The 15,113-nt window shown below is 43.5% G+C and overlaps 1 protein-coding gene across 1 annotated transcript; it reads left to right on the forward strand.

Annotated features, from left to right (window-relative positions):
• Window positions 1–7,916: 7,916 nt before the first annotated feature.
• LOC142584241 (uncharacterized) lies at window positions 7,917–13,263 on the forward strand. Its single transcript, XM_075694393.1, has 2 exons — window positions 7,917–8,998; window positions 12,670–13,263. The coding sequence occupies exons 1-2, from the start codon at window positions 8,558–8,560 to the stop codon at window positions 12,943–12,945; spliced, it is 717 nt and encodes a 238-aa protein (XP_075550508.1). The 5' UTR covers window positions 7,917–8,557; the 3' UTR covers window positions 12,946–13,263.
• The last annotated feature ends 1,850 nt before the right edge of the window (window positions 13,264–15,113 follow it).

The following is a 15,113-nucleotide window of genomic DNA, read 5'->3' on the forward strand; positions in this document are numbered from 1 at the left end:
GTAGGAACTAAGAAAACAAGAAAATTCTGTCCAGTGCCCGTGAAACAAATATGAGGCTTAACGAAAATAATTTCAGACGCTGCTGTTGAAGTTGGGGGTAAAGCACCAAGTCAAGGAACGCGCAAGTTCTCCCAAGCAACAGGAGCTCAGAAATGACAGTACGAATTTCAGACACCAGTAATCACACTAAACTGACTGAAGTATCAAAACTAGTAAAATGGAAAAGAATTAGTTACATACAATTAAGCTTATAATATTTTACAAATTGAGAAAGCACTAAAAGAAATCAGAAGCATAGCTAATGTTTTTTTTTTTTTTTTAGTTCTTTCTGGAAACCTTTATATTGCTTCTCGAAACTACAGTCGGCACAATCCTTTGGGTGCACTTTTCAAAGGCTGGTTGTCTGGCTCTAGAATAGCTGTCTCTTCTAATGCCTACTAACGTATGTTGAGCCATGATTAAGGTTAATGGCCTTCAAGATTGGCGCACATGCCTGATGTAGATTTTAGAAGCCACGCGAGGTAATCCCCAGTGGTTTTGCCAGCCGCATGTTGCACTCACGAGCGACACTACTGAAGAGGAGAAAAGGGAAAGAGTTTAGCAGCTGGTTTTCTGCTCACGCGGCAGCCACATCTAGTAAAGGAAGGAATGGATCTAGATGTATAAGGTTAAACATGAAAAAATAAGGCGTTTCAGGACTCAGAAGAATATAGTGAAATATATAGTGAGATAGTGAAAAAGCATTTGGTTCGCTAGAGAAAACTGCAGCCATCAAGGCAGTGGGTCAAGAAGTAGAAGCACACTTGAGTAAAATAGGTGAGAGAGAACCTCTTTGTTGGAAGGCAGAGGTTTACGCCAGTGTGCCTATGACCATTCAGCATATAAAGTAATATCTGCACATTCCATAGCCACCAGAAGTCTTCCCAAGAAATACAGAAAACATGGATTTAATAAGGGTGTAAGGGAATCCCTCTCTTATTTGTTACTCTCACTGCATGCTTGCAAGAGTATTCATAATGCTTAGGTTTGGAGGAATAGGTGTAAGGAGCAATCAGCCCTATAATTTTAAACCTACAGCTTACAAATGATGTCTTGTTCACTAACACTGGAGATAATTAATCTACAACAAATTATTGAAATTTCAACCAGGAAAGTCTAAGGGCAGGTTTTAAAATCTATAGTCGCCAGGCTGAAATACTGTTCACTAGCCTGGCAAGGAAAAACAAGTTTAATTGTCATTAGCAATCATCTTTGTGACACTGTGCATGAGTATGTTTATATCTCTTGGCCGAATGGTTACAGGGGACCATGAAATTCGGATGGGAAAAAAATGGGTGGACTGCATATACAGAATTATTGATAAAGCTTTCTGTACTTAACAGTAATATCTATATCAGAAGTATGTTTAATTATCATTTACTAAGGTGGTACATATGGAGCTGAAAATACACTGAGCACAGTAATGCACAGGAATACGGTTCTCGTGGTATGGTTTCGTGGCAGGGTAATATTTAACACTTATCTCAAGGCACAAGTGTGCAGCTTGTGCCAAAGGACTGAAGCCTAATTGTGTCTGACATGACTGTGCATTGGGGCGCTTTAATATGGGAGTGCATGCACCTTTTACTCCAGTGTAGCCACATATAGACTGGGTGAGAAGAAGCATTTTTATAGCATTAAACTTGTGTTAATTGTCATTTAAATGTTTAAATTCCTTGGAATTCCTTGAACAGATGGCAGCAGCATATTTTAGTGATGCGCTAGCTGAAACAGCCATAGCATCTAGAGTAACCACCTCTCACTTGCTCCCCATGACAGACACCGTCAAGTCATGATGAACACCAGCCTCTACTTACCTTTGAAAATGGGTAACCACTGTGTCGTGCCAATGCTATAGCTTATCAGAGTCAAACATTCAAAAGGATGAAGTCGTGTCTGACAGGTCAAATAATACGAAAAGCAGATAACTGACTGTCTGCTAGAATAACAGATTGATTACCAACGGAGAAAGGACAACAAAGTTAAGCACGACAGATTTGAGCTGAAGGGGACGGAGTGTAAGGCATTCCACTGCAGCTCAAAGGAGCTGGTGACTGCTGAACAGGTTCAAGAGGATTAGAGCTGCAAATACATAAAATTTTGGGCTTGTTGCAAAGCAGATTCAAGATCATTACCCAGAGGTTAATTTATTCGTCAAACCAATGAACGTTTTGTGCAGCATCCCTGAAGCACGTTATGCAAGTGCAAACAATTAAGTTCCAGACGGGGATGCAGCCTCGGACCGAACGCGCTGGAAGCAAGGCTGCGTTGGTCAGTACTGCCCTCAAAGACCAACCCTGGGCCGTCCAGCGGGCCATGGAAGCAGCCAGAGCTCCCATGGTCCTAGAATCCCATGGCCAGAGAGAATCCAAATTGAAGCTCATTCCAGATACATGGCTCTCCTCGACAGAATAGTAGCGAGCGCAGTATTTTCACGAAAGAAAACGCAAGCAACACAGATGAGAATTATCGCTGTGGGACAGACTTTCTTTAAAAGTGTAGGCACGGGTAAGTGTCTACGTATGTGTCTGTAGTTTCCGCCGGAGGACATCGCCTCCTATTGGAAAACCAACGCCTCTTGGTAAAACGAAAAGGCTTAGGCTTTGAAACCGAACCTGTACGCGCAGCAAAGAACCAATCAGCATCGTCGCTTTGCCATATCAATGCCTCATGCACGCGCACGGACGCACGCGCTACGGTCAGAGCCAGGGCTCACGCATTCCTTGCTGTAGTCGGCGTAGTGTTCGAACAGTGTTTCAGGGCTGTGTGCGCCGCCGATGAGCTGTCATTTCTTGGTAAGCTGATCTTTTATTTCACTCGACTCTTGTACTTAGAGTGGTGCAGCTCTCAGCGTTAAAAAATCATCTAGTAAGTTCTAGCTGCTATTACCGCAAAACTAGAAGCAGTGACAGTTTTGATTGTGTTCCTTCCGTGATCGATCGCCGTTGCCACGCTGAAGTAGGCTGTAGGTGATCGCCGTTGGATGGGATTTTCGTCGCACCGGAAGTGCGATTTCCGTCGTTTGCGACGAAAATCGCAATCGCAGCGCCGACCCTCCAATTTTCGGCTTCGACAAACCGGTTGGTCGCACAGTGGTAACAGTGGTGTCAAGGCGTAAAATGTCGGCGAAACGTTTTACTCGCTCTTGGACGTGGCATGAATGCTCCGAAGGGTTTTGGAAGGCATTCCAAGACGCCTAGCTACTGGCGCTAAATCGTCACAGCGTTGGGGCCTGCGCGATAACAAATGCTTCCGAAAGCGAGGGTGACGTGGCGTCGCGGCAATGTCTTCCCTCACGCAACACCTGGTGCGCTAATGCAGCAGCAGATGTCCCCTGCCCGTTCTGCTCTGCCGAGGCGCACTCGTGATGTTGTGTCTTGGCCAACGGGAATTTAGGTACTGTTTGAACACAATGTCGCGTTAAAGGCCCCTTGTTGCAAAAATTCCGGGGTCGGCATCGGGTATTGTTTCGCAAAAAAAAAAAAATCATTCCGAACCGCAACCACGCAGGGCTTGCACGTGGCACAGAGGACTGTTACTGAACTGAGTGAATTCCTCAAAGTAAGATGCGTCAGAAAAATCGTAAAGTACGACCGAACCACAACTACAGATATGATAGCATTGGATTGTAATTTGAATATGCCAGAAAATATATTTATGTTGCATGATAACTCAACCACAAACCCCTATTCCAGTGTTTCTACCATTCATATAGTGTGGTGTGGCCCGCTTGGTTCCTTGCAACAACATCCAGATGGCACTCACCTCGATGCACCCACAAGAAAGCTGTGGTTGCCGAGAGGTGTGACAAGCAGTTAAGAATCTTTGAATGCTATCGCATTCCACCCTTAAAGGCGAAGCTTAAGTGCCCTCTGCTTGCCCACATGACAGACGATGGGGTTTTTAAGTATGTAGGCCATTTGCTGCTTTCAAATCTGAAAGAAACAGAAAAGAAAAAAAATGCATGTACGCATGCATTATGTCGTAGGGCAACTCTAATTGGAACTTGAATTGCTTCTATGAAATTATCTTACCTAATCTCCATTGGATTCTTGTAGGATCATAGCAAGTGCCTGGTTCAAATGTATTTGTTTGTGAAGTTATGTAGATAAATAGTTTCCCCGTGTGAAAGCTTCCAACTCCCTGCATTCGGCCTTTCGTACTCTTTCTTGAGACGTACCCCAATTTATAGCAGAAGGTTACGAGCGTCATCGCGTCTAATATCCCATCGGGTTCTTTCCTGCATGATCATTTCATATGTCTCCTCTCCGCGACTCCCCTATGTGTGTAATATGGCTGTGTGTTAAATGGATGTATTTTTCTGAGTAAAGGGTGCTTTAGAATGGAGCAAATAGGGTACTTTATACAGATAGAATGCTTGTAAACGTTTTATGCTGTATATTGACTTCCCGGTACAGACTACCGGGTACATGCTTTTTTATGTTCTAGAGAATTTTTACTAATCAACTGTGGTAGATAACATACATGGTTATATTGCGCTCAGTTTTACACAGACAATATTAAGTGAAGGACAGGACGTGGACAGACGTAGCGCAAGTTGCGCTACGTCTGTCCGTCCATGTTCTGTCCTTCACTTAATATCGTCTGTGTAAAACTGAGCACAATATAACCATGAACGTTCACCAACTAGCCCCCTTCATTGCTTTACTAAGTAGATAACATAATTTCTAGTCCTTGAGCTGGACTGCTCAGAGAAATTACTTGCATGAGTAACCAAAATGTATATAATCAGTGAAGAAAAGTTCACTAATTAGGTTTTTATCTCATTACTTCAAGACACCAGTATTTCAATTTACGAATTGTAGCTAGAGAGCTTGAAAAGCCTATCCACCTGGAATGAAACATATGGGCGTCCCATTTATTTTTGTTCTTCAGTGCATGAATGGCATTTTCTTTGAAAGGTTATACAACAGTGCATTTTTTACTGCAAGTGTGATGGCACATAACCAGTGCCATCCTCGGAATTATTATCTAGCGGATATGCCTTGCAAGCTGGCTACGATTCGGCAATTGCAATAAACTGTAATGAAATTAGTTGAAAGCTTAAATTAAGGATGGTGTTTAATTAGTCACTTATGCATATCAACGTTTTGTGCAAGTAATGTACACCTCGAGTAATCCAGCTCAGCTTGAGTAATCGAACTGGAATTATGCAATTGCCACAGGTGTCGTTGCCACAGCGAAAAGTACCATATGCATAACTTTTTTCTGCCTTCTTCATTTCAAGCAGGCAACAAGTCATATTTTTCTGGCATTTTCATTTCTTATTACTTTATTAGTTTTTGTACCGTCTCAGTAGTGATTTCCCGCCTTTATTACAATATTCCACCTATCTTAACTTGCCTTTCTCTCTATTTCTTAGCGCTCCAGGTTTTTTTTTTTTTTTTTTTCCGGTCACGAGACACTTGAGGTGTCCATAGAAAAGTGAGGAAGTTGGAATGTCTGCGGCATTTTTATTTCGCCTTTCGTCCTCCTCTGTCAATACAATAAATCGAGACTACTACGGTCTGCATTTTGCTTTCAATTGTTTTTAAACTTTCAATGACAAAAAGAAATGAATGAAAAAGCTGTTTGAAGCACTATAATTTCCCTGTCTAAATTTTATAGCGATGCTATTTTATTGCTTTATTCGATAATTGCTGGCCACGTGGCAAATGTATGGTGCTAGATTTCCTTCAACATGCTACAAATCATTATTTACCATGTACTTTTTTGATGCAACCAGTTCATACATTGCCGCAAGGATTAAAGCCCTCCTTTATGTAGTGCGTCCAGGCCTTTAACGTGAAAATAAACGAAATGAAATGAAAACATGCGTCAAATGCAGCAGAAAAAAAACTAGAGTGTAGGAACAATGAGACATCAAGAAGATCAATCAGTCAGTCCATCAAGTTTATTTGACACGAGATTGTCATCATCCATCCTGTCTAACTATCCATCCTAGCTGTCACGAAATGTAGCTTGACTTCCTGGCATACGTAGGTTCCTTTACATGGTCACGAAAATAAGGGAGGAAGGGGGTCACAAACTTCCGACCCATTTTTCAGTTAGCCTCGTATGTACAATTGTTGCGAGTCACACAGTGACCGTGTTCCCTAAAGCTGGATGAGCAGCGCATGTGTCATTCTTTCTGCTTTACTCTGCACTTCTCCACATTTGACACTGGGAGCTTGGGTCAGCTTCCGCTGTTGCTCATCTCAAAACATACCGCGACCTTAACTCCTCTATTAGCTCCTCTTTTAGCCCCTCTGTTATCACATGAAGCTTTTCGTGAGATTATCAATTGCTGCTTTGATCTCCACACCCACCTGTGAACAAGTGAGATCACCTGGCCATACCTCCTCAATTTCGTATGGGAAGGAACCCTTGTAACCACACTCTATGCCGAGAAGCAGTGTTTCGTTTGGCTTGCACTTTAGATTAATCGCATTAAAACTTTGTATACATTATGATTCCTTGTGAATCCGAGAAATTTGGGCCTCATATACTGCGATTGTGAACACTAACTACTAATAAAGCAAATAATAAATAAATAAGTAAATCTAAACAAATGCGAGACAAGATCTTGCAGTGCCCCTTTAAGGCTCACCAACCACTCAATAAATTCTTCTGACTGTGATAACTATAGCTGCAGGATATGAAACTTTTAAAGAATGTACTACCTATTGGATAATCTGGATGCATAACCTTTATTATTGGCATTGGTTGCATGATTGTAAAAAATTCTTCCTACTGCAGTGCACACCTGAAAGCTCCTGCCAGCTGAGGAATAAACGGAGAAGGCAAGAGATGGAAGAGCAAGGCGACGAGAACAAGGTAAAAGCGGGAGCCAAATTTTCAGCGAGACAAGTGGACAAGTCCACTTGTCGAAACGTTGGCTCCCGCTTTTACATTGTTCTCGTTTTGCTTCTGCCAGCTGCTATGTCCTCGCAAGATGATGACCCTGCAGGGCACTATCTTGGAGCACCGCAAAGTCGTGAGAGTGGACAAAGGTGTGCCTCTCCCATGGCTCCAAGGCATCCTTTCACAACTTCCAGCATCAGTCCGGAGCCTGTTCGGTGCAATAACTGAAACCATACGGTTGGTCGCAAGACTTTTTGCTGCTCGATAGTTGTAGGCTCGGACAACAGAGTTTACATGTCCACACAACCTCGGGCATCTACCAAGAACAGTGCAGCAAAGAGCCACAATCCGGCTGACATGAAACACCTTAAGACGACTGATGCACCCATTGAGCTCTGCGATGTCACGGGCACCGTCTCGAAATTGTTAATGCTTTATGGATTTGTTGATTTGGTACACCCACTTCAAGCTAGTGTGGAGCACCGCAAAGTCGTGAGAGTGGACAAAGGTGTGCCTCTCCCATGGCTCCAAGGCATCCTTTCACAACTTCCAGCATCAGTCCGGAGCCTGTTCGGTGCAATAACTGAAACCATACGGTTGGTCGCAAGACTTTTTCCTGCGCGATAGTTGTAGGCTCGGACAACAGAGTTTACATGTCCACACAACCTCGGGCATCTACCAAGAACAGTGCAGCAAAGAGCCACAATCCGGCTGACATGAAACACCTTAAGACGACTGATGCACCCATTGAGCTCTGCGATGTCACAGGCACCGTCTCGAAATTGTTAATGCTTTATGGATTTGTTGATTTGGTACACCCACTTCGAGCTAGTGTCTTTATTTTTTTTTTGACGAGAGGTTCTTCAAAAACATTGGCACCATGATGTATCAAAATTGGGGCTCAAGCTAGGCGATGCAGTCATATTAGATTCCGTAAAAAGTCAGCTAGGCCACAGTGCCAAGTATCAGGCCACTCATATGGAACTGGTAAGAAAAATGGTTCAAAGGAGCAACCCCGCACCGAAGCAGGCAGCGTACCAACAAGGTAGCGACGGCATCGAAAATCGACTTCCTGGATACAATCCAAGCCACACATATCTAATATTTGGTGAAGACATTAAAGAGTGTGCCTACTTGTCTATTGATAACGTTGACATCTCCCTGCTTCAGCCGAAAAAGAGCCTGAATGACCTGTTTAGCGTTTGGGACAAGGTGACAAGGTTCACTTTGATGCCCAGTGAAATCCAAAGCCGACCAGCTACGCCAAGTGGTGGGCCACCGTCAACAAATTGCAAAGTGTCGAACTTTCCCATGCCAACGACAGCAGAGACAAGGCTTTTGTATTCAACAACAACATCGCCAAGCTTCTGCTTGACCCAAAGGTCTGGGTCTGGTATCCGCTGTTGAACCCAACGTCATGGTCCTTGTGCCAGACACAGTGGCATATTGCAACGGAAGGAAGATCAGGTCATTCAGTGAGTTGTTGAAGGACAGTGCTGTACTAGAAGATTTAGATTTGGTTGTAGACGACGTCGAAGTGGAACACGACATGTGGGTAGCGACACTAATGTAGACTGCTGAACGACCCGAGCACCCACCAGTCGAGCAGAGTGAAAGCGCGTTTCACAACGCCCTCGCTCTCCCCATAAGCGAAATGATAACCGGCGCTCATGACCTAGAAGCGGGAGACCTCGACATCCTCAACATGCCTACCATGTTCTGCTCCGCAGCTGACATTGACCGTTCGGTCATGGTTTACCTGCAGAGCAAGAGAATACTCAAGGCCGTGAACGACAACAGCACACTGTGCGAAATGCAGGAGCCGGAGGGATGCAGGAACATGCAGTTCATATTCTACAGAAACCATGTGCCCCACATAGGTCATTTAAAGAATATCCTCCGAGAAAACTACATCATTCGTATCGACTACATGGTCGGTACGGTTGGCGGCGGGAGGAGGTGTGCTACCGCCTCATGTGGCAGGAAGGGCTTCAAACGTGCACCAAACAAGTCTCGCAGAGTTTGGCCTGCTGCTGAAGGCCAGTACGGCGCAGCAAGACATCCCTGCAGCGCCGAGCAAACTTGGCGAACTAGCGTAAGTTGTGGAACGGTTTAATGGTTTATTCAAACTGCATTTCTGTCTCCATTTTGAGTAATCCAAAGTGAATCTAGTCAAGTTGCACAAACCACGACTGAATGCCAAGCGCAACAGAGCATATGTCACACATAGCAGGCGAACACTATGAAGGCTGCAGTGACTTTACTGCTCTAATTGGGAGTAAGAAATAGTTCCTAACATACGAAAGAGAATGTACAGTATCTCTTAATTCAATGTAACATCAGGCCTCATACATTTATGTTGCAAAATATGATGTCACTATGTGACATGGGAGGCATCAAAAACCGGAACCTCTTTAGCACCGGACATACGAAGTGGCACGTTTCTGCGACCAGTGGCCACAGCCCACAGTTTGTGCTTACGCTTGCAACCAAACATAGTATGAGACATGTTAGAAGCACAAGGGTGCACTGATAACCTTATGGCCACATCTTGCAGTTGTGATGTGAAGTAGGTTATTCCATAGAAAGTATCACAAATGAATATGTTACTCGAAAAAAACACTGAGTGAAATTCTTATAGCTGCACTACTTGCATGGCAGCCACAGTGTTGCCTGCTAAGTGTGAATGCAGCATAGCGAACAAACACATTTCGTTTCTGTCATTAGCATCTGACATGAAAATGCCTAGACTTGCCTCCACAGGTTGTACCTTTGTCCTTCACACCATGTATATACAGGTGACGTGTCTGGATGAACTCTAGTCATCAGACATCTCTAGCTGTGTTGTATGAGGCCTGTGGGGTAGCTCCTCTGGTGGTGGGTGCTGTAATACAACCCTAACGTTTTGTTGTCTTTTCTCCTGTATTTAAACATCTTTCACCGAAATCTGTGTGGTTAATCTGGAGGTCAGCTGTGAATCTGAGAGACTGAATTTATTTGAGTGAAACAATTGGGAAGAGAGAAATATCTCCATACCAGTTTGAAAATGAGAGTCCTTATGTTGCGATGACAATTCAGCTTCTTTCTCGGAAGCCAAATCGACCTCGAGATATCATGACTCAGATTTTTGAAACATGGATAGAGGCTTTTCTTGTGTGGTATTACTTTTTGGCAGAGCCCCTTTCCCTTTTTTGTATTAAAGTGTCCAATTGATCAGCACAGCATGCCCACAGGCATAGAATGAATTAAATGGAATGAATAAAGTTGCATCTTTACATATAACTGACTGCACACAACCAAAAACAGCTAGCTGCAACGCATATTTTTTTTATTCGGGGCATGGCTGTGCACGGTGAACCACAGTCTCGCGGCAATGGACAAGAAGGGCCAAGCAGTGTTCCAAACTGCAACCTTGACGACGTCCAGAAATAGGGAAGTAGCAGTCGGCCTCCAGGACCCAGTTGCTCCAAATGGCCGTTGGCAAATTCGCTTGGAAAGGGACAGGCTGACAAGGAAGATGGTGAACATGGCTTACATTTTCACGTGTGACATATTGTAGCAGTGCGTAAAAAGAATGTATGCTCTCTGGGGCTTTTATTGAGAGCGTTTTTGAGAGCGTTATTGAGAGCTTTTATTGAGAGCTTATTATAAGCGTTTTATTGAGGTACCAAGCTTCTTCTCGCACATGCTCACCATAATGACACGCCATCATGCCACCATCTAACAAAACACACCTGCATCAATATAAAATGCTTGTTCCAATGAAGAAATGTCCCTTGATATTCAGTATTCAGTCCTGTTACTTCGTGTCTCCCCTTCATCTTCGTATATTACACTTTAATAACTGTGAATCAATACAAATCATTCCATTCACTATCCTCTGGTACTTATCTTGTCTGCAAGCAATAATCCTCATCCATCTTACATGCATTTCCTCTTGTCAAACACTGTGCTCACTATCCTTTCAAGCATACTATCACTTGTTAGTAGGCATTGACATTCGTGACCTGAAAGTAGAAGGCACACAACATTAAAAAAAACAAAGCCAAGCAAGGTAGATTGCGTTTATTTGTTTCGGACAAGACAAGCCCCAAGGAGTGCTAACCTCCAGTGTTGAGTGACTGGTCCACATTCTTTTCATAATCAGAATCCTTGGTAAATTCGTTATGAAGATACAAGGTTCTATATAGTATAGTGACATACAGACAGTGTAGGATTGATTGTGAATAATACGAATGACGCGATTTTGGATATCCTCGTGAGATCCCTTGTAGTTTGAAATGCACATTGTCTCTTATACTCCTCAAAATTCTTGTAAGAGATAATGTAGAATATTCTTCCAGGATATAATGTCTGGTGCTTGTGAAACTATGTGGAAGTGGTTTAAGCTCATTTCTGCTGCCCGCTTTCGTAAAGATTGGCACTAACTTGATCTAGACCATTGCGTAGGCACAGATGACAAAAAGCAGCCTTGCAGAATGTTTTGAATACCTCGAGTTCACAAGAGAAGAAGCCATGATGTTAAGTGTTCATCATTCCTTAAGAGAGCAAAGCTGCTTTATGCGTCAAGAACATGAATTGACAGTTACTTTCTCCGTCTTCATGGAGATTCTGCCATCAGCGTCGTAACTGGAGTAGTCAAACTTAAATATGGGTTTTTCACATTGGTAATATAGCAGTCGGTAATAAGAACTGAACTTGTAAAGCAGTTAAACAGCTCAGTTGCCTTCTGGTCTGAGGAGGATATGGTGTCCACGCAAAGAAGCGTACCTCTTTGCCTGTACTCATGCAGTTGCTAATATTTTTTTATGTTGTATTTCAGTAACTGGCTCATCATTACCCACGGGTCCTGCCACCTGCAATGTAAGTGATATAGGACAGGTAATTGGCGTAACCTGGGCGTGGGCAAGAAACAGTTTAGGGAGTCAACCCCCCTCCTCCGAATATTTCTGACGAACCCCTCAGCTTTCCCACGGAACAGAAAGATTCAGGAGGTGGACTCCAAAAGGAGGACATGGATGAAAGGGAAAGCTTGAATGTGAAAACCAGAGGAGGGGCTAGTGGCGGTCTGGAGGGGTTTGTCATGTCACCGTACCTAGAACTTAAGCTTATCTAGTTTCCTCCCAACCGCTATCGTTTCCTCCCAACCGCTCCCAAACGCTAACTGAAATATAGGAATGTTAGTGGCACCGCGTCACATCCTGCTGTGCCAATGGATCGGCAGAACAGTGAACCTCGGTAGCACAGCATGCCAGCATAGCAGACGCAAGGCGGACTGGTGGGACCGCATAAAGGAGCGTTACAGAGGAAAGGTGAACATACATGTTCGGCTTGAAAGAATATTTTCCGATCCAATCCAATGTTTGAACCTAAATGTCACAAAGCTTGTTTGAGTTGGCGAAGTAGCTGTAGTGAAGGACACGCACACAGCCTCAATGCCTGTCAAATGCCTCTATGTCAAAGTGTGTGTTGGTGAGGATTTTATGCACGGAGGAATATGATAGATATGTAAATACATTAAGGCTTCTGTGCCCCATGCGTCTCAGTGGCGCATGTCCATTCTGGGGGATTGGCAAAGAATGGGCAACATACCCCATGGCATATATTTAGTGACCCAAGTTGTCTACCTGGCAAAGAAAGCATCTGCAGCAAGGAAGAAAGCGGCAAAGAAAGCTGTCATTTAAAACTGATTGTTTTTCTTAATGGTTAATATCGTTTTACAGTTCCTGCTCCATGTACGCCAAAATCCAAACACATGTTTTGCAGGCTACCATGAGCGGGAAATCCACTGCTGATGGACCCACCCTGGAGCCTACAGTCTATCTCTTCTCAGGCAGGAAGGGCACAGTGACGCAAGTCTTTGTCTCTTCCGCCATGGTGGAAGCCAGAGAGGGGCAGACTATCCGGGAAGTGACGGTCACTGTGGACTGCTTCTACAGGGACGGCAGGACGGTCCTGAGCAAACTCAGCCAAGTTCTCCAGAAGAAGGACATCGTCAACATCGACTACAGTCGAAGCTCGATACATGAAACAGCTGGATGATCGCGAAATAGTTTATTATAGGCAGAATTCGATATATAAATACATGTCAAAAATGCGTAAAGAACTTGTACAAATCAATTAATGAACTAACTTACATGAATAGAGGTAGGGGATTTTCAGCTGGAAATAGCATTTCAGTCGGAACCTTTCGATGGACAGCTAGAAATCAAATTTTCCAGATGGAAATTGACTTTGCTCCTGCCCAAAACAATATTTTCAAATTGTGTTTCTGGGTGGTAATAGCACTTTCTCTACTGGGGCTCCCCATAACTGGCTGGAAATAATTTTCCAGCTGGAAACAGAACCTACTGCAGCTATGTGACCTGACATTCCAAGGTGAAAATGCCAGGTATGGCTGGCATATTTAATATAACCGTTTCGTCTGTCTTTACGAATGAACCTAACCGTAGTGAAACAGCAGTTTTCTGTTGGTTTAGTTGAAATGCCACCTATAATTAAGCATTAGTTTCTCAGGTATCCTGTCCTTAATTGAAAAAATGAAGTTGTCATCTTCTACTGGTACGGAAAAAATAAATTCCAAGCTCTTAAAAAACACTAGGCACATATCCGCCGAATTTTTACTATTGCTCTTTTCCCAGTAACTCTCCTCAGGAATTCTCACTTACGATTGTAAGTGTGGGAAGGTCATTCCAGTTCACAAAGCAGGCAACAGAGACTGTCCGCTAAATTACCGCCCCGTATCTCTAACCAGTGTGTGCTGCAAACTCGTGGAGCATATCATGCATATCATATACTCTCAGATCATGCAGTTCCTTGATCTTAACAGCTTTTTTAATCCCTCTCAACATGGATTTCGAGAAGGCGCCTCATGCGAATCCCAACCAGCCCTTTTTCTTCACGACTTGCATGGTAACCCCAACACTAACCTACAAACAGATGCTATTTTTCTTGACTTCGCCAAGGCTTTTGACAAAATACTACACAAGCGTCTACTAATGAAGCTCTCCCAACTAAACCTGCCACCCGACATTCTAAACTAGATTGCCGAATTTCTGACTAACCACTCTGTTTGTTTCCCTTAACAATGTCAAGTCTTAACTCACTCCTTGTAATGTCCGGTGTGCTGCAGAGATCTGTCTTCGGCTGCTTTTATTTCTAATATATATCAACGACTTGCCTAACAATTCATTATGTAAGATCCGCATGTTCACTGACGACTGCAAAATAACTAACACATCTCACCAGATAGCCCTACAGAATGATCTTAATAATGTGTTCGAATGGTGTAACCGCTGGCTAATGACGCTTAATCCTAACAAATGTAAATTAGTTTCCTTCCACCGTCCCAAAAACCCGCTTCGATTTACTTTTGAAATTGCTAACATACCAGTTGAAACGAGTGAATCCTATACATGCCTTGGTGTAACACTAACCCCTGATCTTTCCTGGCACACCCATGTCACGAATATCATTTCATCGGCTAACCGATCATTAGGATTTCTAAAACGTCATCTGCGTCACTCACCCTACCACGTAAGACTTTTGGCTTACCAATCGCTAATTCAGCCCAAACTTGAGTACGCATCACCAATCTGGAGCCCTCACCAAATTTATTTGATCAATGCTATCGAAGCAGTGCAAAATCGTGCTGCTCGCTTCATTAATTCTTCTTATTCATACGATATCAGCGTGTCATCCCTTAAATATGAATCTGGTCTGCCCACTCTTTGGTCTCTCCGCAGGATCGCCACACTATCACTTTACCACAAGTTTTATCACAGTTCTTTCAGCCATCAACCTCACATCGCTCCTGCCACGCGCACTTCCCCCCACACGAGCCATCCGCTTCAAGTCACCCGATCCCGTTCTGGCACCACAACTTTTACTGCATCATTTTTTTGCCGTGCAGCTTCAGAATGGAATGGCCTTCCCCACGACATTGTTTCAATCACCTGTGCATCACGATTTATTCAAAGTGTATCCATGTACCTGTCTTGTTAGTAAGCTGTGGAATTAGTAACATCTCTGTACAACCCACCCCTTATGTAACACCCCCTTGTGGGGTCTTTAAGGAAATAAAGTGAAGTGAAGTGAAGGCCTTCTGAGCTAAATGGGGAACATATGAAAGTCAGTTGAGAAAAGTTGTTTCCATTTGCAAGAACTGATACAGCAACTTGGAAATGTCCCATCACATTGAATGTTAGCTT

This window comes from Dermacentor variabilis, chromosome 1, assembly GCF_050947875.1.
Source record: "Dermacentor variabilis isolate Ectoservices chromosome 1, ASM5094787v1, whole genome shotgun sequence".
Taxonomy (NCBI): Eukaryota; Metazoa; Arthropoda; class Arachnida; order Ixodida; family Ixodidae; genus Dermacentor; species Dermacentor variabilis.